Source organism: Talpa occidentalis, unplaced genomic scaffold (genome assembly GCF_014898055.3).
Source record: "Talpa occidentalis isolate TD23 unplaced genomic scaffold, MPIMG_talOcc4v2.1 talOcc4.7, whole genome shotgun sequence".
NCBI lineage: Eukaryota > Metazoa > Chordata > Mammalia > Eulipotyphla > Talpidae > Talpa > Talpa occidentalis.
Window position 1 is genome coordinate 21,967,106 of NW_023605083.1, and position 27,020 is coordinate 21,994,125.

At 37.5% G+C, this 27,020-nt stretch overlaps 1 protein-coding gene and 1 long non-coding RNA gene across 2 annotated transcripts in view; one reads left to right on the top strand and one right to left on the bottom strand.

Annotated features, from left to right (window-relative positions):
• Positions 1-4,428: 4,428 nt before the first annotated feature.
• TPD52L3 (TPD52 like 3) lies at positions 4,429-5,116 on the bottom strand. The gene is given in 2 exon segments (XM_037493124.1): positions 4,429-4,675; positions 4,677-5,116. Coding segments are annotated over 2 exon segments (687 nt in total).
• A 318-nt stretch (positions 5,117-5,434) lies between these two features.
• The window catches only part of LOC129144871 (uncharacterized), an 81,167-nt gene continuing 59,581 nt past the window's right edge, over positions 5,435-27,020 (top strand). Inside the window, exons 1-3 of the long non-coding RNA XR_008549647.1 lie at positions 5,435-5,451; positions 8,405-8,512; positions 10,059-10,156. This is a non-coding gene — a long non-coding RNA (uncharacterized LOC129144871). The remainder of the gene's footprint in view (positions 5,452-8,404; positions 8,513-10,058; positions 10,157-27,020) is intronic.

Here is a 27,020-nt window from a genome sequence, read left to right on the forward strand (position 1 = left end):
TCCCATGCATCTGTTTCTAAAGTCTTATAGATGCTACCTTTTAAATATCTCTCAAACTGTTTTTGTAGTGACCAAAGTAAACTAAAGCACAAAATTTTTATAGGTGCATTTTTCATTAATCATATTCCCCAAACTTTTAGCTGAATTGCTTTTAGACAGTTGTCCTTTAAATATACTGAGAATAGTATAAAAAATAATAACATTATAAAACACAACAAAGCAAAAGCAGACAATTATAAATCAGAGATATCCTGCAGGGGAGTATGTCACAGATGTTTATTGTCATTTGCTTGAACCTGTCAGTCTATTACATTTTTTCATGACTTACCCTCTGAATATTGTTTGGAATATTCTACTCTTTTCTGTCTGGCAAACTCCTACTAAATGTGTAGACTTTCTGCCTCTCTGAATTCTTTTCCGAACTACCAAGGCAGAGTAGAAACATCCCATCTTCACAGATTTCTTTTGTCTCCAGCACACAGTTCTATTTTAGCACCTACTGCAGTGAGTTGTAATGACTCAAAAATATGTTTCTAGAGAGCATTGACCATGACTAACTGATTTCTGTGCCTTTAGAGCTTGGCATAGTGCCTGATACATAGTAGGGTTTCTTTGAATAGGGAAAATGCTTTGTTTAAAAGCAGGAGGAACTTGCCAGCTAATCTCTTAGATTCAAGTTTTGATGTCTGAAGTGTGTGATATTGATTCCTTCATTAATTCAAGATGTATTCATTAACTCTACGCTAAGCCAGGCATGGGAATACAATGACAAGCAAAAAACAGATATGGTCTTTATTGCTCTTAGGAGTTGAGGATTTACCTGGGAAAGTTACTACATTTATTTGAATTATTAATTAAAATGGAATGTATTCTGGGTTTAGCCATGGCATTAGTCTGAGATTTTCCCTATCACAAAATTTTCTGCCATATTATATCAAAGCCTTTGCCTATTGAACTACTTTGACTTTATACCGACTGCCAGTTTATCTCTAGTTCTTCATCACAGAAAACCATATTAGTTGATAAATACAATAAATTAAAAAACAAACAGGTAAACTAGTTGAACATTTTGTTTTAATGTAAGTGAAACTTTGTCTTTAGAAACTTGTGGAGGGTTGGGATACATTAGTGACTGCAGTTTACCAAATATCACTATTTATAGTGATATTATATGGGAAAATTAAAGGAATATAGGGGGTCATTCAAGAATCAAAATAAGATCACCTTGTTAGGCAGGAGGACTACCTTTAGGTAGTGAGATATTGATATATATGTGTATATATATGTATGTATATGAATACACACACACACACAAATACAAATAAAGGTCCTAGTCTCCCTGCTAAAAGCCAATTAGAATACAAGCTTCCATCTCAACAATATGGCCTGGAGGAACAAAAGAATTTGCCAGGTCCCAGCATATGAAAATGGAAAGGGAAAAAAAAAAACAAACCAAACCAAATCATCACAGCACCTGTGAAATTCAGATATCATAAAATTTGAACAAACCCACACCTGATTCTACCAAACTGACATGCTCTGAAGGTTGGTTGGTTTCTTTCTCACTTGGAGTTAGCTAAAACAAGGACAGTTGGAGACAAGCTGACCAATGATGTATAATCATTCAGATCCATTCAAAGGCATATCAGCCATTATTACATGGGATGGGCATTGTTTTAAATGGTACTTAAGTTAGGGTTATCTTTCTTGAATTTAGCTAAGCTGTTTTTTCTCTAGCTCCTCAGCTGGAGATGCCAACTAAATAAGAACTGTTATAGAATAGAGAAGCAATTTTCTTCTTTATATGTGGCATGTTGCTGAGGCAAAGGTATGCTGTCATAAGAGATACACAGAAATTACAAAGTAGAGACAAAGTAAAGTTTCCATTGTAGCTGACTCCAAAATAGTTAAGTCTCCAAAGTTAGTTATTTTGCTTAATAAGCTTTAAAAAATGAAGTTTTATAAAAGATAATTTTTTTTAAGATTTATTTTTTATTTATACAATTGCTGGGGTATAGACCAGAGGTGTAGGAGGGGTGAGAGGATTCACCAGAGACAGAGTGGAGAGCAGAACAGGCAGACAGACTAAAAGCACTGCTGAGGGGAGCAGTGGGCAAGACAGGAGAGGTCTACCACACCGTGTGGCAATCTCCCTGGCTGGCTGGGGTTCGAACCTGTGCTGCAGAGGGGAGGACAGCTTCATAATGCTATGCTCAACCCGCTGTGCCACCGGGGAGACCCTAAAAAATATAATATTAATGTAACAATTTGTCTATGAATACTTTTTTCCCTTTCTGTGGGCTTTAGAGAAAAATGACAGTTTTCCTGATTATATTTTTTTAAATAAATTTTATTTTTATATTCCCCATACAATTGCAACCCCCTTATTTTGACCCCAAGCCCTCCCCTCCCCGCCCACCACCCTCCATAGAGTGTCTCTGGTTCATAGTTGTTTGTTGATTTTGATTTTCACTTTCTTATGGTTATTCTTTTTCCTGGTCCCTTATTTAAGTTTTCTAGATTCCTGCTATGAGTGAGACCATCCGGTATTTTTCTTTTTCTTTCTGGCTTATTTTGCTGAGCATGATCCCTTCCAGCGCCATCCATGTTGCTGCAAATTGCATGTGTTTCTCTTTTTTGAATGCTGAGTAATATTCCATGGTGTATATGTACCACATCTTCTTGATCCAGTCATCTATTTTTGGGCATTTGGGTTGTTTCCAAAGCTTAGCTATTGTAAACAGTGCTGCTATAAATATAGAGGTGCAGGTGCTCTTTAGAATTGATGTTTCTGTGTCCTTTGGGTAAATACCTAGGAGTAGAATTGCTGGATCATATGGAAGCTCTATGTTTAGTAGGTCCAGAAATCTCCACACAGCTCTCCATAGTGGTTGGACCAGTTTGCACTCCCACCAGCAGTGCAGGAGAGTTCCTTTTTCTCCACATCCTCGCCAACATTTGTTGTTGCTAGTTTTTTTAATATGTGCCATTCTCACTGGTGTGAGATGGTATCTAATCGTAGTTTTGAATTGCATTTCCCTGATTACAAGTGATGTTGAACATTTTTTCATATGCCCGTTGGCTATTTGCATTTCCTCTTTGGAGAAGTTTCTTTTTAGCTCTTCTGCCCATTTTTTGACTGGATTAGTCCAGTGGTCTTCCAGTAGTGTGGTTTTCAATCTCCATGAGGTAGGAGAGTTCCTTGCCTTCTTTTTATGGTTTATTTCTAGTTTGATGCCTTTATGGTCAGAAAAGATGGTTGGTATGATTTCAATCTTGGTGTATCTGTTGATGTTTGTTTTGTGTACCAGTATGTGATCAATCCTAGAGAATGATCCGTGTGTGCTTGAGAAAAATGTGTACTCCGTTTTTTTTTGGGTTTAGCGTTCTATAGATGTCTGTTAAGCCCAAATGCTCTAGGTCCTTATTTAGAGCTTTAGTGTCTTATTTTTTGTCTCATTGATCTATCCATTGTTGATAGTGGTGTGTTGAAGTCTCCCACTACGTATGTGTTTTCTCTGATGTCTTTTTTCAGTGATGATAATAGTTGTCTGATATATTTTGGTGCTCCTTCGTTTGGTGAATATATGTTAATGAGTGTTATTTCTTCTTGAAGTATTGTCCCCTTGATCATAATGTAATGACCATTGGGGTCTCTTTTTATCTTTTTGAGTTTGAAATCTGTTTTATCTGATATAACTATAGCTGTTCCTGCTTTCTTTTTTGATCCAAAATGCTGATGTGGGGACACGCTCACCTGTGTGCCTGGTCTGCCCCAGCGCTGGTTCCTGCTCCCCCTCTGGCCTGGGACTGCAGGCCAGACGGGGCCTGGCGTGGGTGAACTTCCCAGCTCACCCCTGGCTCCCCCTGATCATATTTTTAAAATAAATATCATTGGCCAGCTGGTGCTTTCAAGGTGACTACATTTCTTCTAAGATTAGGGAAGGAAATGAGGAGCAGATAACATTACAGATCCTTTTAAACCTTTCGCTACTTCTAAACAGAAAACTTAGAACTTCTGATAGTCTAGTTAACCAAAAAAAATGTTTTGGCTTCAGACTATGATCACTGGAACCATTGTCCTGTCTATTTAAATGTAAACCTATGAAGGCTAGAATAGTGCTACATTTTATTTACAAATTTTAGTGTAAAGTAACTGGGCACAAAACATTGGTTTCTCTATCTCAATAGCAGCAAATGTCTGTGTACAAACGAGCATTATTTTTCTCAAAACCATAATCTGTCCATTCCCTAATTTAAATTTGCTATTGTGGTTTGATTACTTGTTTTTTGATGGGCAGAGTTGCAATTTGATAATAAAAATGAATCCTTGTGCTAGTTAGGAGGCCAGGCATGGTTACCAAGGGCTCATTCTGGCTCCATAAAGGGTGATATGTCATCACTACTCCCGAGAACCAGATCATCTCCTTATAGAACCGGATTATTCCCACTCTCTGAAGAGAAATGATCCCAAGAGAGGGGATGATCCATAGTCCCTGAAACTGGGAGCAAATCATTCCTATTCCTCTCTGATATAGAAAGGCAGTCACTGCCAAGTTCTTTGCAACCTGCCACTCTGGACTTGATTGTCCCCATTAGACCTTCACAGGATCTGAATGTGGTTGACTTCTTATCTACAAGCTTTCTGCAGATGGCAGAGCCCATCGTGGACAGCTGACATCTTTTGTTTCATGAATGCATTGGACTTCTGAGCATCCTACCAGCTCTTGGACAGATTCCCCCTCAGACCTACCAAGACTGTGAGACCCAGCTGCCTGTGGAGCTCCACGCAGCATCTCTCTTTGGCTGCCAGAGCCTGATGCAGGCTAACAATTTATGCTTTCAATTTAGTGAGCTCAGATTTGAGCTCGTTTTGGTTGGCCTCTGTAAGAACCCCTAGTTTAGCAGTTGGGTGGGATTCATAAGTGCCCTCCGAGGTCTCTGTCATGAACTGGGAAAAAATATCTTTGTTAAGGGAGTCCAGGTCTAATTCTTGGTAGGAAGACCCTAAGTCATGACTGGTGGAGAAATAATCTTGACCTGCAGATTTCAAATCTAGGCCTATGTGAACAGAGTCTCTCCTGGTGTGCTGAGATACTAGCTCCAAAGAATCCATGTCATGGCTGGTGGAAGAGACACCTTTGCCAGTAGGGTGCTACATGAGTGTTTGCACATGCATGGTGTATGCCTCAGCCCCTATAATGGCTGATATGCCTTTGAATGGACCTTCCGAGTGGAGGTGCAATGGGTGGGGGTGAGGGTGGGGCCGAGTATGTGAGTGAGTGCCACACTCGCACGCCACCCTACCTGGATACTGCTTCAGCGCATGACACACTGTATTGCTATTTCCACATCACAATAACCCTGTGAGGTAGGTGGTGCAATGATTACTATCCAAAAGGACAGGGTTTTTCTCTCCTGCTGTTGTAGGTAACAGGTCTTGGCTTCAAGGTAAATCTGATGCCACTTATGGCCATTTCCCTACATATTTAAACCCTTGAAAATCAGTTGAATCCTTTGCACTAGCAAAAACTGGTGAAAAAGCCCAATACAGTAAATAAAAACTGTCCCAGAATGGGACAGGGAGTCTAGAACTCCTGGAATCCTACCCTTCTCATTTTTCCATCCCAAGTTTCTAAAGGGGTGCTGAGAAACTCCCACTAAACTGAAACTTCCACTAAAGTAGATTTACAGGCACCTTAGAACTTGATCCCATCAAGTACCAACAGTGCCAGATGCTTGGGATTGTGGAATTCAGAAAGAATCTGACCAGTCACATTTATCTGTTATTTGAAAGGAGGGAGGCAGTGAGGCAGAATATAATTTTGCCAAATTAAAAGCACAGATTTTTAATGGTTTTATAACACCATATAAGTTTTGGGAGTACAGCTTTATATCTTTATAAATGTATGTACCACACTACAGCCACCCTAAAGTTCTAGTCCATTTGCCACTATCCAATTGATCCCTCCTACACTTTGCTCCCACTCCCTTCCTCTCTTGAAAACACCATGTTGTCACAGACTAGAGGATTGAGTTTTTTATTCACTCATGTGGTTTGCTTCTTGATATTCCACATATGTGTGAAATCATATGGTATTTGTCTTTCTAACTTATTTTGGTTAGCACAGTCATCAGAAATTCCATAAATGTCACAAATGGTAAAATTTCACTTTTTTAATAGCTGAATAGTATTCCATTGTATGTGTGTGTGTGTGTGTGTGTGTGTTTAAATGTATACCACATCATCTTTATCCAGTCATACCAGGACGACCACTTGGGTTGTTTCCATGTCCTCACTGTTGTGAACAGTATTGCAGTGAACATAGGGGTAACTTTTTGAATTAGTGTTTTCATATTCTTATAATAGAATACCTAAGTAGAATTGCTGAATTATATGGTAGTTCTGTTTTTAAGTTTTTGAACCACCATACTCTTTTCCATAAAGGCTGCACTAATTTATATTCCCACCAACAGTGTACAAGAGTTCCTTTTTTCCACACCCTTGTCAACACTTGTTGTTTCTTTTTGACATAGGCCATTTTCAGAGTTGTGAGGTAATCTCATTGTGGTTTTGATTTGCATTACCTTAATTATAGGTGATGATGAACATTTTTCATGTAGCTGTTCAAGTTGTGTCAAATTTAAGCTTAATAGAAGCCAAAACCATTGTGAGAATTTGGGAGAAAAGGTATACCGTGCATGGACAGTGCATGTGTTTTCAATATTTCTTTTGAATTTTCTTTCTTTGAATCCACTCACATTTCTGAAAGCATGTCTGCCCACATACATGGTTATCAGTTATGGGAGGTGGTCTGTACAGCAAAGCAGAAGTAGTCGGAAAGAGCCTGTTAGTATGTCAACCCACCACATGCCCTATTTCTACTTAGAGCTTATACTGTATATAGTGGAAAAACCAAGATTTCAATCCCATAAGGATAGCTGGTCAGGAGTCACTTAGCTCATTGTCTAGCTGTTCATTTCCAGGGAATAGCCTTGAGTAAGTATTAGACTCTAGTGATTTTGTTTTATATTCTGGTAATTTTTGTAAACATGATCTTGGGAATATAATATGATCCCCAGCAAATTTCGGCAATTTGCCATACTCTTGCTTGCATAGCTATAGTGAATAATTTAATGCATCAAAACCAAATTCAGCCCTCCTTTGACTTTATATTCAATAACCTTGCAATATATTATTGTCTTGTTCTGAAGTGTGTACCTCCCTAGATTAAAAAATGAGAATTATTCTTTTTGAAAACTTTAAGGCAGATGAGGGATTTGACTTTATGTATAAAGGCCCAAAAAGGCAGCAAGGACTGCCTAAAAACTATTTCGTGCAACAGAGTCAACTTTCCCTACATTGCCTGCAGAAACTGTAGTTGTCCAAAATACTCTCAGACTGAACCAGAATTCCTTTTTCAAAACTGATGATGAAGGATGAAAGAAGCCCTAAATAATCATCTACTCAAAACTGAGATGCCAAATCCCTAGATTTGAACTTGCATTTGATTGATCTTCTCTGAATTGTTCAGCCACCAACCTCACCAACCTCACTGCCTTGATTGCTTTTGGTAATTATTACTCTCATAGTAAAATTGACCTGACCTCTCTTAGCAACATGGTTTCTTGATCCGAAATCAAAACATGAGCTCTAGAAAGGGACCTCCTAGCTAGCAATGTTCTGTTCTCCTGAGTATACTTGGACAAATAAGTGCTGCAAAGGAACTATTCATTTTATTGAGCTTATGCATAACTACACATAAAACAAGACATATATTGAAAACATAGAACTATCAAATGAGATTTCATTCAATTTGTAGTGATTTTAATCAATTGTCTGAATAAACTATCATTTTAAGATGTAAAATACTAAATTATTGCCCTAGGGTTTTAGAATTTCATCTCTAGATTAGACAATGAAGTAATATATAAAGAACTCATAAAACTATCTGAAACTGAAAGCTTTTTGATGCTCATTAGGCAGTAAAAGTAGTTAAAATATATGATTCATAACCTATGAAGAAAGAATTTAAGATTTATTTTTAATCCTATGATGGTTTGCTTTTTGTTTATAAGGGAGATATCACTTACCAATTTTTAGTAAATAATGAACTTTAAATTATTTCTCTAGTAAAAGTGATGGATTTATACTAGTCCATTGTAAAGGTAAATGATTTAAGATGATAGTATTTTTTTCTCTTAATGTTTACAAGCCTGTATATATTATGCTTTATGAAAAAGTTATTAAAACTTGAATGTAAAAGCAAAGCCATACCTTTCACCAGGTCTGGGTTGTTTGGGGATGGAAGAAATGAGAGTCCAGTAATTGATATGTTAGTTTGAAAATGATTAGGGACTTATACCAATGTTAGAAAGTTTAACTTTTCAACTTCTTTTGCAGGACCCTCCCTGGTAGCCTAGAGCTTCAGTCTCAGTTCTACCACCATGATGTGACAGCCCACCACTATGGCCTAAGTTTGATCCAAGCTAGGGAGCTAACCCACATATGGTACAGCATAACTCTCCTATCTTGCCCACTGCTTCCCTTACCAGTGTATTAGTCATTCTGCCTGTTCTGAATGACTATCTACTCTATTTCTATCTCTACTCTATCTCTGGTGAATCCGCTAACCCCCCTCCCCCCAACATCTCTGGCATACAACCTGGTTCTTCTACACAAAAATAAATTTAAAAAAAAAGATGAATATGATATATTGACTTGAAAAAAATCCACTTTGATGGTTCAGATTGCTTCTAAAACACTGACAGCTGATGCTATAATCTGATCATTTGCAGTGCTACATTTAACCATAGTAAATTCTCTAAGGCTTTATTTCTATTAATACAGAGGTACTATTATAAACATTTTGTACGTTTTACCAGGAAAAATGTTTAAATATCTAATAATTGAGCCTAAAAATAAGGCATATAGTTGAAGCCCTAATCTAGTCAGAATTTTTTAAGAGTAGGAGAAAATTGGTAGTTGGCTTTTTTTTTGTGGAAAGCCACAGTATTATATTTTATTTCAATTTGTAAGCTAGTTTCGTTTACTTTACATCATAGCCCAGACCCATCATCAATAATATATGCAATGAGTTATCTTTCCCATAGATATTCTCTGGCATGAACTGGAACATTTTCTGTAGTTTTATAGTACAAGGGTTATTGCTAGCAATCATCACATTTTAGTAGTTGAATTGATCTTTATTTAGGACTAGGATGACCTTTCAACAGCCCTCCTTTTTGGACAAATTAACTTAAAATTTTTCTTTTAAGTGTATTATAGAATAGGACTTTCTTTTCTGAAGTGCAAATATACTATCAGGATATTAAATTGGTCCTTATTACTAATTGTTATTCACTCTTTGATGCTGTGTATAATTGTGGCGGGGGGGCCAGAGGGATTCTTAATTTTAATTAGAATCTGATTATTTGTGAACAACCAGTGTCCCCTCCCCCCTCTCAAGTATTCATTTGCATTAGTTGACATGTATGGGATATGTGTTAGGAGGAATTTTGTGCACAGATCCTTAGAGGTAGAAGAGGAATGACAGTGAGATGATGTGATGGAGAAAAGAGAAAGGACAATGATCAAAAGATGTAGGAGCATCCCTAGAAAATATGAGGGTTCTTCTTTTTGGATACATATAGGCTGTATATACAAAGGCTTATAAAGAGTAGTAAGGGTGGGGGCCTCCCGGGTGGGGGCCTCCCTGGTGGCGCAAGGGGGTAAGACGCAACCTTTGAAGCTTGCCTCAGCCACTGCAGCATGAGTTCAATCCCCGGCCAGGGAGCTACCCACATGGCACAGCAGACCTTTCCTGCTTCACCCGCTGCTCCCCTCAGCGGTGTATTTCAGTCAATCTGTCTGTTCCGTTTCCCACTCTGTCTCTGGTGAATCCTCTCACCTCCCTCGCCCCCCCCCCACACCTCTAGCCTGTATCTCAGTTGTTATATGCATAAATAAATAAATCTTTTTTTTAAAAAGAGTAGTAATGGCTACTTAAATAGTGTATTTTATTCTAAAGAATGGTTTTTTTCTCCAATGTTTGCAGAAAACTGGCGATTCCAAGAATTTGCCCAGGCTCTGAACCAGAACCAGAAACTATTTTCTTAATGCTAAAGATGAAAGGAAAAAAATCCATGAACTAAGGTAAATAAAGGGCAATATGGTAGACTTTGAAGGAAATTTACAATGAAATGAATTCTTACTCACTTTTTTTAAATTTGAATGAGGAAGTTGGTGGTAGGGAACAGATCCTTCTTTCTCAGAGGTTTTGACTTTTGTTTTCTTCTTACAGAGAAAGATAGCATGTTGAGAGATAAATCCCAGGGACAACAGCAGGGAGTTAGTTATCTAAGAGAAAGAAGAGGACAAAGCTGATACATGAGCTAGAAAAGCCTTGATTAATTACTGATTGGTGGATTTAGGTCATAGTTACTCTGGCAAAGAACTAAGGTCTTGATATGTTTTCTGATCAGGATCTAGAAATTCAGAGGATGGCTTAAAAGGGAGTGGGGGTTGGTAAAAAGACAAGATTGACATATCTCACAAACATCCTCTTCCCTAGCCGACACATTTCCTGAATTGCATTCAATTCCAACAAAGACATAGACTATTGCTAAAATGTTGACCGGGGACCCATATTATTTGAAGATGATGTTAGGTTTCTCTATACATGACCCTAACTAAGCAGTAACATTTGTCTGGAGGATGTACAGATTTTGAGTACCAGGAGACATACCTCCTTTCAAATGACAGAGCACAGGAGGGACATCTACAGAGAAGACAGAGCAGAAAAAACATGGAGGGGCTGGCCCTGAGGGTAGAGGACTCCTAAAAATAACTGGGGAGGTTGGGGCTGGGAAAGTTCTGAAGACTTGAAGCTTGACACCTAAGATTTAGAACTAGCAAACACGGGGGCAAACATAGTTTGACTCTAGTATCCACAGGCTGTAGATGCCTGGTGAATAATCAGGGTTTAATAGAAAACTTAGAATCTTTCAAAGGTTATGACCACTATGGTGGATTTTCTGCAACAGCAACAACAACAACAACAAAAACAAAACACCTAAGGCCTGGACTCTACTCCTTAGTTACTTAGTTATTCTTGTCTTAAAATTGTCACGCCTTCTATGCAACAGCATAATAATTACTTTATTTCTTCCATTCTGAGACACAATCAATTGAAGATGCATCTTTGTTTTAATAAGAGGTTTTTAGGAGGAACAACCTACTGTATTAAGTTGTAATTGACTCTGAGATAAAACCCCAATTTTAGAAACATTAAAATGCCACAAAATGTGCATCTTAGAACTGAATACTGGAGTAGTGCAGCAAGCTCTAAATACTGTTGGCTCTGCTAGATTCTTCTATTGGAATTCAGAATGGACCTTGATCTGTACTGGTTCCTTTCTCCATTCTGAAAGAAAGCACAGATGGGAACTTTATATAAATGGGATCATATCTCAACCCATTACAAAAACTCAAGCTAGGTGAAACACACCCATGTCACAGAGAGCAGCAGCAAGGAGGCAGGGCAGGAATTTAGAATCCCTGAAACATACATTGAATTATTTGCTGTGATAGTAAAAATAATGGAAAACATATGTTTACTGACTACTTACTATGTGCTAGGATATGTTCTAAGGGTTTTCACATGTTATTTCATTCAATTCTCATAATATTTTCAAGAAGTATATATTAGAAATACTATTAACCTCTGTGAGACTCAGTGTCTCCATTTTTGCAGGTTAGGAAACCAAGATATCTGAAGGAATAGCTGGTCTGAGGTCATGTAATTATTAAATAGAAAACTTGAGATATTAATCTAGTCTACATAGGGTCTTTTTAAAGCTCATTTTTTTAAACTTTATGTTCTCTTTCTTTTTTTTTTTTTAGAGTGATCGGAGTCTTTTATGGAGTAGGTGACACAAGAATTATGCATACACTACACATTGCATTTTTAATTACTATTATAATACCTTTGGATATATTACAACATTATAATGACTGAATTTCAGTATTTTCCCTAAATTATTAAGGCAGTCTTTTTTTGCATGCACTTATATGCATAAATTCAAAATTGGGTTCTTAGTCCTAGTCTTGTAGGTTGTGCATGAACTGCTAGTCTTTTGTTTTACAAAGTAGATTTATGGGGAACAATTTTGATTCTCCATTTTATCCACCAAACTTAATGTGATACCATGTGTCCTATAAATCTTATACATCCTTGTTCTCATTTGGTCAATTTCATTCTCACCATATCAATTGCTAGAAATAGTTTAGACCTTAGCATTCTTTTATAGCACCTGAACCAATATTTTCAGTCTTATCTTTTATTTATTTTTATTTAAATTTTATTTTTATATTCCCCATACAATTACAACCCCCTTATTTTGACCCCAAGCTCTCCTTTCCCCGCCCCCTACTCCCCATAGAGTGTCTCTGGTTCATAGTTGTTTGTTGATTTTGATATTTTCTTTCTTATAGTTATTCTTTTTCCTGGTCCCTTATTTAAGTTTTCTAGATTCCTTCTATGAGTAGACCATCCGGTATTTTTCTTTTTCTTTCTGGCTTATTTCGCTGAGCATGATTCTGAAATACACATATAAATATATATATTTATAAATAACTACCACTAACCTCTCAACTAAGAAATTTGTTTCCAGTGTTTTCAAAGCTTGCTTCATATCCTCATTTTCTTTCTTTTCCCTCAGGCTGTACTCTAAACTTTGGGGAAATAACTCTCTTTTCCTTATAAATTTTTTGCCACATATGTGTATATATATAAACATGGATTATTTAATTTAGCCTATTTTTGAACTCTATATAAATGGGATCATACCTCACATTTTCTTCTGTGACTTTCTCATAGTTTTAAGATTTATTTATTCATTTTCATTGCTGTATAGTAGTCCATGGTATACATATACCACAACATATTTATACAGTCTATCTGTGAAAATTGTTTACTGAGACAATGAGTGACCTGTAGTCAGTTTCTCTTGTGTACCAGCCCAGGCTTTAGGCCTGTTAGAAGTATTTTCCTGCATATATCCTTAATGTTGTTTGCTTTTTTTTGCATATTGACTTTATATTTGTTCATAGTAAATTTTTCCTTCCTGAAATATATTTTAAAGTATATCTGAGGTATGTTTTTCCAGCCTTATTTCTTCTAGTTCCCATTATGCATTTCATATTCCAGACCTACTGGGCTAAACAGCACACACAAACCCCTAAGCTAGGTGTGCCCTACCAGGCAGTGCCCCACAGTCTGTGTCTTGCAGCACCAATAAGGCCTGTATTGCCTTATTTCTTTTGAAGGGTAGGGGCAGTTATATGTTTAGGTTAGTTTGTTTATTTCCTTTCTTTATTTACTGTAATGGCAGGTGGGGTAGTGAGTGGAAGCTGGAGATCAATGACTTAGTTTCAGTCTAGTGAGGAAGAAGGCAGTGCCAGGCTAATAGATCACTTTTGTCTCCTCTTTCCTCTCCCAAAGCCAGCTTGGTTTGGTGCTTCAGGGATCCTAAATTCCTCCCCTGCCTCTCTACTGCTCCTCTCTTGGTATGGGTGTGTTTTACCTAGATTGGGTCACTTTGTAATGGGTGCCAGGTGAGATATGCAGAGTAGGAGCTACTAGACACAGACTGCGGTACTGCCTGGTAGAGGATACCGGGCATGGGATTTGTGTATTGTTTTGCCCAAACTGCTAGGTGGTGTGGATCACTCACATGGATCTTTTTGCAGTGATTCTGGTGAGAAGATTCTTATACCTGTTCTACTCTGACTGAGTCCAGATCAGATCCACATGCATGCTTGCACTGCATTGCTGCCAATTTTCCCTTTTGTCTGACTTATCCCTGCTACCAGGCACTAGTGACCCTATGGTCCAGCATGACTGCTGAACTCCTGGTGATGCACATTCCTGGCAATAGTGTGCATAACTGTCTGCACCACTTTCTTTCTGAACAGTTCCTCTGGTAGTATTCAGCATGCCCAGTGGGACCAGTGCCCAGTCCCCAGCCTGTTCTACTGCCCTTGCCTGTTCACTCACTTCCCCCACCAATCTTGTAGCATAAAACCTTCAGGAAAATTCTGTTAATGAATCTCTGCATCTTCCTTTGAGCTAATTTTACTTTCTTTTTATTTTTTCATTTTAGTGGAGTGATCCAGATCTCTTTATTGTACCCTGTTGTCCCATTTGATTCTTAAAATAATCCTATGAGTTAGGGACTACTGTTCTTATTTTCACATATAAGGAAATGAGACAGAGAAAAGTTAGGTAACTTTCTGAATTCACTGAGCTACTAAGTGACAGAGCTAGAATACAAACCAAATCTTTTCCAGCTCCACAGTCTGCCCTCTTTACCATTGCATGTTCCCTATGGGTAACATCCCCATTTATTCTGTTTTTGAGATATGGCATTTAGAACTCTCATAATTTCTTTGTGTGTATATATGTGAAAATATATCCTTCTGGGCTTAGTATTTTAATTTGAGATATAGCATATATAATGTGGTCAGATCTTGAGTGTATTACTCAAGATACTTGTGCACATATACACATTCATGTAGCCACCTCCCGGATTAAGACATGGAGTATTTCTAACATTCCAGAAGGCTATTTCATACTTCTTTTCAATTATAACCATTCCGTCTATACTTGCAGTTCCTAAATGGCCTCTATCAGAATAAATTTGGCCTGTTCTTGAACAGCCAGTAAACGGAATCAAACATTCTTTTTTGTGTGGCTTCTTTTATTTAAAAATAATGTGAGATACATTTATGTTGTTATATTTTTATTTTATGTTCTTTAATTACTATCTATTATGTCCTTTTAAAGCAAACATTTCCTACTGTCTGAAAAAGTAATATGTTGTCAAAGCAGAGAATTAGTAAAATAGGGAAAAAACAGAAAGGTAAAATAAAAATGACTGAGATAATTATTGTTAAAGCTTTTGATTATGTTTTGCCAGACTTTTAAAAATGCCTATGCATATGTAATTGCTAGATTTCGATTACATGTAAATTTCTGTTTTACAACACTTTCCCTCAACAGTTTTAACTTGAACATTTTCCATGTCATTAAACATGCATTCTTTTACAATGATTTAAGTACTTTAAAAAGCATTTTTATTTTAAAAATTGGTTTATTTTTGGTAGTGGTGGGGGAATATGTAAAGCATTAACAAGACACAAAATTCAAAATTTGCATAAAGGAATGCAGTGAAAGGACTCCTAGCTCCCTACCCTAACTTTCCATTCTACCCTTTCCCCCCAGCTCCTGTGATCCAGTGCTACCAGTTCTCAGCATAATCTTCTGGAACTATCCTATGCATATCTAAACAAATATGTATGCATGTTATTGCTTCCCCTTCTTATGAACACATATTGTCTACTATACTGTTTTGCCCTTTACTTTCTTTGTTTCTTGGAGATTATTCCACATCAGTATGTCAAGAATTTTCCTTAATTACCTGATTAAAATGCTTATTTAACACATACTAAGTGAAATCAAATTATAGCTACATTAAAGGACAATTTTAGGGCCTCCCTGGTGGCGTCGGGGTTAAGACGCAACCTACGATGCTATCCGCAGCCACTGCAGCATGAGTTCAATCCCTGGCCAGGGAGCTACAATGGTGCAGCAGACCTCTCCTGACTCACCTGCTGCTCCCCTCAGCAGTGTATTTCAATCAGTCTGCCTGTTCTTTTCCCCGCTGTCTCCAGTGAATCCTCTCACCCCCCGCATCTCTGGCCTATATCCCAGTTCTTGTATGTATAAATAAATAAATCTTTTTAAAAAATTTATTGTTTTTAAAAAAGAGACAACTTTAAATCTGATTGGCAAAAATAAAGTGACTTTTTGTGTTATCAAGGATATAAGAAAATAACAACAATAGCAATAATAATAGTCAAGCATTATTCTAAACTGCTAATCTGTAATAAAGTCATTCTGCTCTCACAGAAATCCTGTGAATTAAGTTCTGTTTTTAAGTCCTCTTAACAGAAGAGACTGATGTACAGAGAGTTTAATTTACCCAGAGCACTCTTATATAATGCTGGAGGAGCGTAATCTGATCCAATATGTATGAAGAGAAATCAGGCAATAGCAATTAAATTTATATATTGTGTTTTTCACTAGAATTACCCTTCTAGGAATTTATTTTACCATCTACTCCCATATATGAGAGATTGATTATACATATATAAAGTTATTTGTTGTAGCATTGTTTATAGTAGGAAAGTGCTAAGAGCTGAACTAGAGAAAGTTGAGCTGCCAAAATGAAAGTAACAGTTAAAACTTTCACAGGCTCTTGTAATAGAGGGTAACCAAGAGAAAGCATGAGCATCCCTAGTGTTCCATTTTGCACCATGAAACAGCACCCAGCAAGGGTCAGGTGGATCAGTGCAGATATAAAGATCTCATTATCAAAGAAACCCTGAACAAAAGGCTCCTGCCATTTTAGGGACTTGGGCTGGAGGGGAGGGTAAGAGGGTAAGGGCTAGAAATGGAAAAATAGTACCTAAGTACTGAATCAGAATGAAGAAAAGTGTCTTCAAGATTTCTCTTTTACCTTTCATAAGGAGGTCTCAGTGGAGGTGTCTGGGAAAGGGCCCTGATATAGAGGTCTCCAAATGGAGGTATCAGGGCTGAGGATGTATATATGTATAAAAGCACCCGGGAGCCTGAGACCTTCACTACAATTCCCTTTGAGACACACTGCATAGGGTGTGCACCAAGTCTGGTGAGGGTGAATGAGGCAGCTTTTCCCTAGTAGTCTACTAGGTAAAACCTTTAAAATTGCTTATAATTGAACATGAAAGATTATAGATAGATTTTGGGCTAGAAATCAAACTCTTCACTGAAATTAGAAGATACTTTAGATGTTCTTCAGTAGAGTATTAGTTAAATGAATTGTGGTATACCCATGCAGTGTCTTACAATATAGCAGTGAAACATGATTTTTAATGGCAGCAGAAGGGGATCCTATCTAGAAATAGATGATTTTCTTAAAATCAATGAAGGGAATTTATGAGGAATTGAGTGTTAGTTGAGTGATAGTCCAGCAGTCAGGGCTAGCAACATGGAAGCCAGTACTATCCCTATGCCTGAATGGGTTCAGGATGGAATGGGTTCAGAAAACCCTAACCACCACCAAACTATGGCCCAGCAGAGAAGTAGCAGGAGGAATAAGTACCCTGACTTCTCAATTTCCACCCTTTTATCAGAATGTCCATTTTTTGCTAATGCTTTCCATTTGCCAAGCCTAACCATATGCCAAAGGTTAAGGGAAGCTGTTCATGAACTCTATAAAAATTAACTTTCCAGGGCACACAGTAGGGTATAACAGAGTACAGAAAAGTAGAGATTAAAGTTGTACATGTAAACAAAATATTCAGCTCAATAATATTTCTAAAATATATAATTATTTAATCATTTATGGTTGGGCTTGTCTCCAGATTTCCTTCTTATTTATTGTAAACATTCCTTTATTTAAATTTTCACATTTGTATTCTAATTTCCACAAGGTACATTCTTACAAGCATGACTAGACCCCACTTTTTAACATCGCTGTTATATATAACATTCTGAAAGATTTTTAACAATTTATTTAATTAAAAAAATATTTTATTTATTTTTGCATAGAAAAACTGGGGTGTAAGCCAGAGGTGGGGGTGGTGAGAAGATTCACCAGAGATAGAGTGGGAAGCAGCAGGTGACAGGAGAGGTCTGCTGCACCATATGTGGGTTAGTTCCCTGGCTAGGGATCAAATGCAGGCCATGGTGGTGCTAATGCTGAGATTTAACCCCTAGGGCACCAGGGATGTCCAATAACTTATTTTTTATTAGTTTATTAAAAAAAATTTCTTATATTGGTGTAGTCCCCAAAGTTCTCCTGCCATTGTATCACCTGGAACCATCACAATATTCCCTTGTGTTCATTCCTCCCCTGTTTTGTCCTCACATTCCTCCCCCTCCTTTGCTGTATGCCTCAGTTCTATGGTCAACTTGCTAGTTTTGACTTTATCTTGACCTTTTGTTTGCTTTCTTTATATTCCACATATAGGTGAGACCATCCAATTTCCTTCTGACTAGTTTTGCTAGCATAATCCTTTCTAACTCATCATGTTGCCACAAATGGCACAAATTTGTCTTTTTTGATCACTGATTAATATTCCATTGTATAAATGTATCACAGCTTTTTAAAATTATTTTTTATTTTTTTGTACCACAGCTTTTTGATCCAAAGATTTTTAACAATTTAATCTCTACCATCAGAATATGCAAATTTGTTTTCCTGCATTTCAACACTAGCTATTATCCTTAGTCTTTACCAATTTAATAGGGAAAAAAAGCTACATCTTACTATTTTAACTTACTTTTTTTTTTTACTAGTTGAATTTTAAAATAAAACAATATGCACTGATCATCTGTAACTTTACTGTTTAATGTTAATCTCTGACTATCAATAGTGATGCTATTGACTATGAATGCATGGGAAAACCACAGATACTTCCCTGACCAGAGCCAATGTGTGGCTGGACTGGCCCCTTGTGGTTTTATTATGATTACAAGATGCATCTCAGCAACAACCATCAGGAAACTTAGAAAGGTTTACCACCCACAGGTCCTGGAGGCTATCTGTTATGCCTGGAGTCAGATAGCAAGGTTGTATAGACAGAGATAGAAAGAAAGAGGGGAAGGAAGAGAACGTGGGAGGGAGAGAGAGAACAGTGGACATGAAGTTCTGCCTTTATGGCTTAAGATTGGTGGGATGCTGACTGGGAGAACATTTTTGCACACAACACTAATGATAAAGGACTGATCACAAAAATCTACAAAGAGCTGATGAGACTCAACAAAAACAAAGAAAATAATCCAGTCAAAAAATGGGCAGAAGAGCTAAAAAGAAACTTCTCTGAAGAGGAAATGCAAATAGCCAACAGGCATATGAAAAAATGTTCAACATCACTGTAATCAGGGAAAAAATGCAAATCAAAACTACGATTAGATACTATCTCACACCAGTGAGAATGGCACATATTAAAAAAACTAGCAACAACAAATGTTGTCGAGGATGTGGAGAAAAAGGAACTCTCCTACACTGTTGGTGGGAGTGCAAACTGGTCCAACCACTATAGAGAGCTGTGTGGAGATTCCTCAACCTACTAAAGATAGAGCTTCCATATGATCCAGCAATTCCACTCCTAGGTATTTACCCAAAGGACACAGAAACATCAATTCCAAAGAGCACCTGCACCCCTATGTTTATAGCAGCACTATTTACAATAGCTAAGCTTTGGAAACAACCCAAATGTCCAACAATAGATGACTGGATCAAGAAGATGTGGTACATATATATACACCATGGAATATTACTCAGCATTCAAAACAGATAATCACATGCAATTTGCAGCAACATGGATGGCGCTGGAAGGGATCATGCTCAGTGAAATAAGCCAGAAAGAAAAAGAAAAATACCGGATGGTCTCACTCATAGCAGGAATCTAGAAAACTTAAATAAGTGACCACAAAAAAGAATAACTATAAGAAAGAAAAAATCAAAATCAACAAACAACTATGAACCAGAGACACTCTATGAGGGGTGGGGGCGGGGAGGGGAGGGCTTGGGGTCAAAATAAGGGGGTTGTAATTGTATGGGGAATATAAAAATAAAATTTAAATAAAAAAAGATTGGTGGGATGCCTGAGATTTTGTGGGTTCACTTTTTGTTGGCAGATTTAAAACGTAAGAGTACAAATGTAGGAATTAGGGTGCATAGTAAAGGAAAAGCAGGGTGACTCAAGCGGTCAGTTATCTATTACCAGGGCTTTCTAAAAAGAGGATTTTCATGGGTGAGGGTCGCTTGACTTCTCTAGTTGTTTAACTACTAATTGTACCATGCAACAAGCATGCTTATTCTAGATAGGTGTCTTTGATATGGATGCCTCAACAATCAAAAGCAAATTGGATTTATATCACATTCTAAAAAGCAAATTGTTAGGCACTTACCCTATTATTGTTCTACTACACTATAATACAATATTATTATTGTTAAATTATCCCTCAGATTTAGTACAAAATCCTTGCTCTTATTTTTTCTTGGTGTCCTTTAATCTATAGATAATCTGTTTTACCCTCTTCAGAGGGTAAAACATATGAAGATATATCTTCATATACATGAAGATATATATATTTTATGATGATCTTTGATATGGTTACTTCAGTAGAGTTGGGGGAGAGTAGTAATGGTATCTAACTCCTTCACCAGGTTTTACCAACTTTCTTACTTATGTACCATTTTCACTCTCTTCCTACTTACAGAGATAACTCGTAAAACCAATTCTGAAACTTTTGGTCATTTTGCAATATAATTTCCCCCCCTTCCATTTTTCTCATATGGACTGGACCAGTCTGTTTTCTCACCAACATGAAAAAAAGATCATCATCATTTATCATCAGGGAAATACAAATCAGAACCACAATGACATACCACCCCATACACATGAAAATGGCTTATATCAATAAGACCAGAAATGATAGGCATTGTTGAGGGTGTAGAGTACAAGGATTTTTGTACACTGGTGGGAATGTTAACTGTTCTGACCATGTATCTACCATAAGGCAATTTCACTTCTGGGTATTATCTGAAGAATACATAAACCATTTCAAAGAAATATATGCATTTCTTTGTTCATTACATCATTATTTATAAGAGCAAAGTTATAGAAACAACTTCTGTCCAATGATAGATGAGTAGATTAAGAAGACGTGGTATATAAGCACAGTGAATTACTACCCTGCTATCAAAAAATATGAAATCTTGCCGTTTCTGAAAACACAGATGGAAATGGAGAGGATTATGTTAAGTGACACAAGTAAGAAAGAAAAAGACAAATGCCAGATGATTTTATTTATATATACAATAGAGAGAAACTAAATCATAACAAATCCTAGAAATCTAACTGTAGAATTGAGGTTACCAGAGGGGTAGGGTGGTGGATGTGGAGCAAAGTGGAGAGGGAGCCCAGTGGACTGTGGTGAAGGATTATTGGTGCTTTGGTGGTGGGTGTGGTATGGTCATGGATCTCTGAAGAGTTGTGAACCTATACCCCTAAATCATGTAGAGTGTCATAAACCATTACCTCAATTAAAAACATACAATTAAAAAAAGAAAAATGCAATTAAAAAATACAATTAAAAAAATCTTTTATTCCCAGAATAAAAGATAATTTTCCTCACAAAATATCTTTTATTCTGAGAGAAAACATGCTTAGAGCAATAAAATAAACAACTTAGTGGACAGATCATTAGAGAAAAATTCTAATTATATTTATAGACTAGTTTGCGTATTTATTGTAGTTGATATATTTGAAAAGGTTGACTGTCTTTTCCCCAAATGAACCACTAGATGGTAGTGTAAAGTCATCTGACAGTGGACTAGTCAACTGAGCCAAGATGAATTCAAATGTGTGTATATTTGCACCCTTATTTTACAATGCTTTATAGATTAGTGTTTCTTTTGGGTATGTTGAGCTTTATGCAGATCCTGAAGAAACTATGTTACAATATTTTAAAAGCATGATCTATTTCGTTATTTGCTATTTCTTTTTTTTTTCATTTGTGTGGAAGAGAGATGTGAAAAAACAGAACAGATATGCTTCTGGTATCCTCAATAGGGCCCTTGTTTTGTTATCTTTTCTATATTCTTATTTTTTCTATATTCTATAATAATTTTCTGTTACTTCTGTTATTCATATAGAAAACCATTTTTTTTTTTTTAGTGTAAGATGTTTGTGTGGGCCTTTTTGGGCTTGAACTACAGGTGACCAAAAATCCTCACAACTTTATATTTATCACCTCTAAAGAAACAGTTAATACCCTGCTTTATAAGATTTTTTTACTTAGCTTCAGCGTTGGCAGTGTAATTTATATTTGTACTAGGAGCTTCTGAGGAAGGTAAGCGTAAAGACAGTGTTGGGGCTTCAGGGTTAAACAGGCTTAACAGTTGAGTCTACATCACAGCATAAGCAGGAAGAAAAGGAGGACTCATGACCATCCTCAGCACTTGTTCCTTCTCTCTTTCACTTCTGCTATTCAAGTTCTCCTTTATTTATTTATTTATTTATTTATTTATTTATTTATTTATTTAAAAGCTTTATCTATTTATGCATATAAGAACTGGGGTGCAGGCCAGAGGTGCGGGAGGTGAGATGATTCACCAGAGACAGAGTGGGGAACAGAACACGCAGACTGACTCAAATACACTGCTGGGGGAGCAGTGGGTGAGCCAGGAGAGGTCTGCTGTGCCATGTGAGTAGCTCCCTGGTGGGGGATTGAACTCGCTCTGCAGAGGCTGCTGACAGCTTCACAGTCCTGTGCTCAACCCCTTGCACCACCAGGGAGGCCCCTCAAGCTCTCCTTTAAACAAATGAATTCAAGAATATATGGGAAAGAAAGGAAAGGAGACAAAATGTGATTTTTTTATGTCAAGTTTGCTGGGATTAATTCCCCTATATTTGATGGAACATTATTCTGTATGCTTTTGCAAGAGTATATTTTAAATGAGATTAACAGACTAATGCCTGAGCAGACTGCTTTTTCCTTATAGCTGAACTTACTTGATTAATCAATGAAACAGCTGCTGAAGGAGTGGTTCATTTCCCATCCTTCAATTCATAATGGTTTTCTAGTGAAGGCAGGAATGCCAAGATGAATGTTTTCTCTCTGTAAATCACAGTTATGAGTATATTTAACAATGCCTTAAGAAAGTCTGATTTTAGGGCCTCCCCAGTGGCGCCGTGGTTGAGCGCTGGGTTGCGAAGCTGCCCGCAGCCTCTGCAGTGCCGGTTCGATCCCCGGGCACCGGGCGAGGGTCCCACATGGCGCACAGACTCCTCCTGCTGCCCACTGCTCCCCTCAGCAGTGTATTTCTTCATCAGACTGCCTGTTCTGTTCCCTGCTCTGGCTCTGGTGAATTCTCTCACCCTCCCGCGCTTCTGACTGTACCCAGTGCTTGTATAAATAAATAAATATTTTTTTTTAAAAAAAAAGTCTAATTTTACCAGCATAATTTTATTATTTGAGTCTTACCTCATTCACTACTTAGGCAAGAACTATTTTTTTTTTTTTTAAGGAAAGGAAACCTTGTGGGGAAAAGTGATACTTTGGAAGGGGTAAGGAGATACAGTTCAAATTATAGGTAAAGAAAATACTGCTAATATTTTAGGTTGTCATGCTATGCAAAATAATTACCCCAAGAAAACAGCGAAACACTTAAAGGGTCAAACACACCTGGTTTCTAATGCCAGCTCCATTACTTAAGAGGCTTTGACACTTAGAGAATTTAATTTTTCTGGGTCTTAGTTTCTTCATTTGTAAATCAGACAGAATAATAGAGCCAACTTGCAGGATCAGAATCCCAATTGTATAATTATACCTGATGAACCAATTAAAAACTCCATGTAGAAATGCAAAGGACTGAAAGTCATAAGGTTTGGAAACTAACTTTTCTAGAAGACAAGACACAGAAGTTATAAAGATAGGCAAATAGATAATGGGACAGAATAGATAAGAAACAGACTCATGTCTTAATGGAAATTTGTTATGAGAATATGGTAAAGCATGTAGCCTAGCACAAGGCATGTGCATAATGAACCCTAGACTGGGGCATCCTGGGTCCTAAACCCAGTGACCCAGTTCATTTTTCAAAGGTTGCTTTGAAAGTGCTTTTAGTAAAGAGTCTTTTAAAGAGTCTCCACACTGCCAAGTTTATTCTCAAATTTAAACTGATAGTTTGTGGTGACTGGCTTTGGAAAGAATAATGATGAAATTTATCCCTCACTGAAAATGGGATTAGGTAACAGAACTATGTTAAGGAAACCATGGAAGTGATGTGGTGTGCATGTTCACACTGCCTGGCAAATATACTACCAATAATAAGAAGTTAAGAAACAGATGTAGTCAGACATAAACTGTCTGGACTTTGGACTGAACCCCTAATTCCTGAGCCTGCTCCCAGGCCGCAGTTTCTTTGGAACCATCCACCACATCCATGATCCTGCATAGCCTTCAACTTTGTTTATTGCCACAGGTGCTGCACACCCACCTAGGCTCCTTCCTCATCACAGCAACTTCCTCAACCCTGCTGCTCACCTACAGCCTTTTAATTAGCCTGTCAGCAGTTGGTGGCAATGTCTTCAGAGGACTTAGAAATCCTTCAGTTACACCCAAATCAGTGTTCAGCCACAAAGATGTCCTCAGTGTGCAGAACTTTAGCAGCCCTCAAGAAACTTGGAGACTCTCATTTCCAACCCCTCCACCCTGTCTGAAGCCAGGGGAGCTGAAGCATAGTATGTCTGCTGCAGATTGTGACAGAGATAAAGGTAAATAAGAATCATCTGTTAGTAAAGATGATAAAGAAAGGGAAAGCATTGAGAAAAGACACTCCAGCCACCCTTTACAAGCACCTATTCTCCTGGTGAGCACCCTGGGACATAAATGCAGCTCCACTGAACACATCAGTGGTCTTTTGAACAAGAGGCTTGAGAGAAAGACAAATCCAAAGAGGAGGAGCACTGCAATCCTCAAGGCTGAGCAAGGCAAGAATAAGCCACCTATGAGAAACCTAGGAACTCTAGAGAACAGTTTCCTTTTTCTTCTTTCCATTGGGATCCCTTTGAGAACTTGATATTCATTGGCGGGACCCACAGGACAAGGACTTTCTGCTAAGAAATGATTCTCTCCCCAACCTCTTAACTCCCCTACTGTATGGAGATGTTTGCTCCTTCAGGGACAGGAAGCTTCATGATTACAACCACCACTACCACCCTGTGTGTGGAGGGAACAAAATTGAGGGGATCCACCTTGATAAACAGGAGTGCTTGCACACTCTCAGAGAAAACTATTAGCACATTTGGGTCCTTTCCATCCACCTAGCCTCCCTCAATGGATATCTCCCCCACCCAGCCTCATAACTTCAGTTCTCCCCAGCATACACTATTCACCAAATCAGCCCTACAGCAGAGCATCAAAACAGATTCTTCAATAAGACCCCTCCAACAGCAGCCACTCATTTTTACACTAAAGGGTGCCTATTCTCTCCCAAAATGAATACTCTTCTGTCAGCAGAGATAAGGTAGAAGCTTCCTTCCCACATTCTGAAGGATATGGAAATTCAATAAGAAAAAATAGGACAGGAAAGAGGAATAAGCTCCTATACTAACAAAATGTGAGAGTTGCAAAAAGAGAGAGCATGAGAAAACTACATCATCAGATAGACTGTGGGGTTGAGAAGCTTCCAATTCCTCCATTTGTAGAAAGTGCATAGATGTGGAACAGATTTTGAAATGTGTTTTTGTATATTGTATGTTGGAAACTTTGAGCACTTTAAGCCAAGTCATAGATTCTCATGTTTCCTACTCTTTTGATCTTTCATATAAAACTTTTCAGTTCATACCAAAACAGTAAAGGTGATGACCCACACTAATTTTGTGATAATTGGTGGTGGGGGGAATAGTCCACAGAACCCATCAGGCAAAACTCTGTCAGACAAGAAGGGATGGAGGCCATACATACAGTTCTGTAAAAAGAGACTGCTTTGTGAACTAGTGGTTCATTTGTGCAAAAGGGTAAGATGAAAGCTTTACTTTGTACAACTGTAAATAGATTAAGTAACATAATACATTAATAATTCTTAAAATGTGCTATTTGCAACTTAATATCAGTGAACACAGCCTGCCACAGCTGTTTCCCCATGTATTGTTAACTCTTCAACTATACAATGAATATTAAGCCTTTTCACTTACCTCAGAGGATACTTTTCCAATCCATTTATAGTATACTTGAGGTCATAGTTTCCCTGAATAAGTGCTTATGTGATATGACTCTATTTTCCTTACTTGTTTTTTGAAATGGAGAAATATCCAGTCTTGGAAATTGGATGCCAGGCAGAAACTTTGCTCCTGAAGTTGCTCTTTGTGGGGTCTTGGGGGGAAAACTAGAAAGGTAGCCAAGGACATGACAACTAGTGCTAGAGAGGACAGAAGTTACCAGATGCCAAAATCAAGAGACATAAATAGGTCACCAGCATCTCTTCACCACTTGTGATTTCACACATACTTCTTTTAGGAGCCATGCCTTTTTGTGTGTGTCCTATCTCATGTCTGTATACACCTCTTGGTTTTGTAATGAGATTTAATTATACCCAAACAGGTCCTGAAATAAAGCCTCAAGTGTCACAGATGATGGATATAGTTTCATTGTATTCAATACCTGATGAAATCTAAGGCACACATTTCCTAATATGATTCATCATATTCCAGTTGGTAATAAAATCTGGAAATAGCTGTAATAGGTCAAACTTGCAGAGTCATGAGAGTTAAAAGAGGAAAAAATGGGCCTCCCCTGGTGGCGCAGCTGTTGAGGGCTGGGCTGCGAGGCTGCCCACAGCCTCTGCAGCGCCACTTTGTTCCCTGGCCACCGGCGAGAGTCCCACACACACACACACCAAAAAAAAAAAAAAAAAAAAAAAAAAAAAAGAGGAAAAAAGGTGAGAGAGACAAGTCTCATATATGTGCATTTTTAAGTTTACATACATCAATCTTAATGTCTCTTTATAATTTATAATACATTAAAGCTTTGTCTACATGTTGGAGAATTACTTTACTAGCAGAGAATTACAATATATCTTGTCCACTAAACTATATGGAATAAAATTAGGTCCATTTGGTCTTCTGGTATATTAAAGTACTATCGGACATTGTTGCCCTGTTTTTGCAAAAACAAAGCAAAACAAAACAAAAATGTGTAGTACACATCATTGATTCTAATCAGCAGAGAGAATTACTTTAGTTGTAAAATGAAGGGTTAGTTGTGGGCTTCTGATTTTGAGACCCCCCAGATGTTATGCAGTATCTTTTTTTAAAAGACAACAACTTAAAAAAAAAAATCCATGGAGTATGTATCCTGGAACTGTAGTAGTAATTTTCAGTATTGTAAAGAAATCAT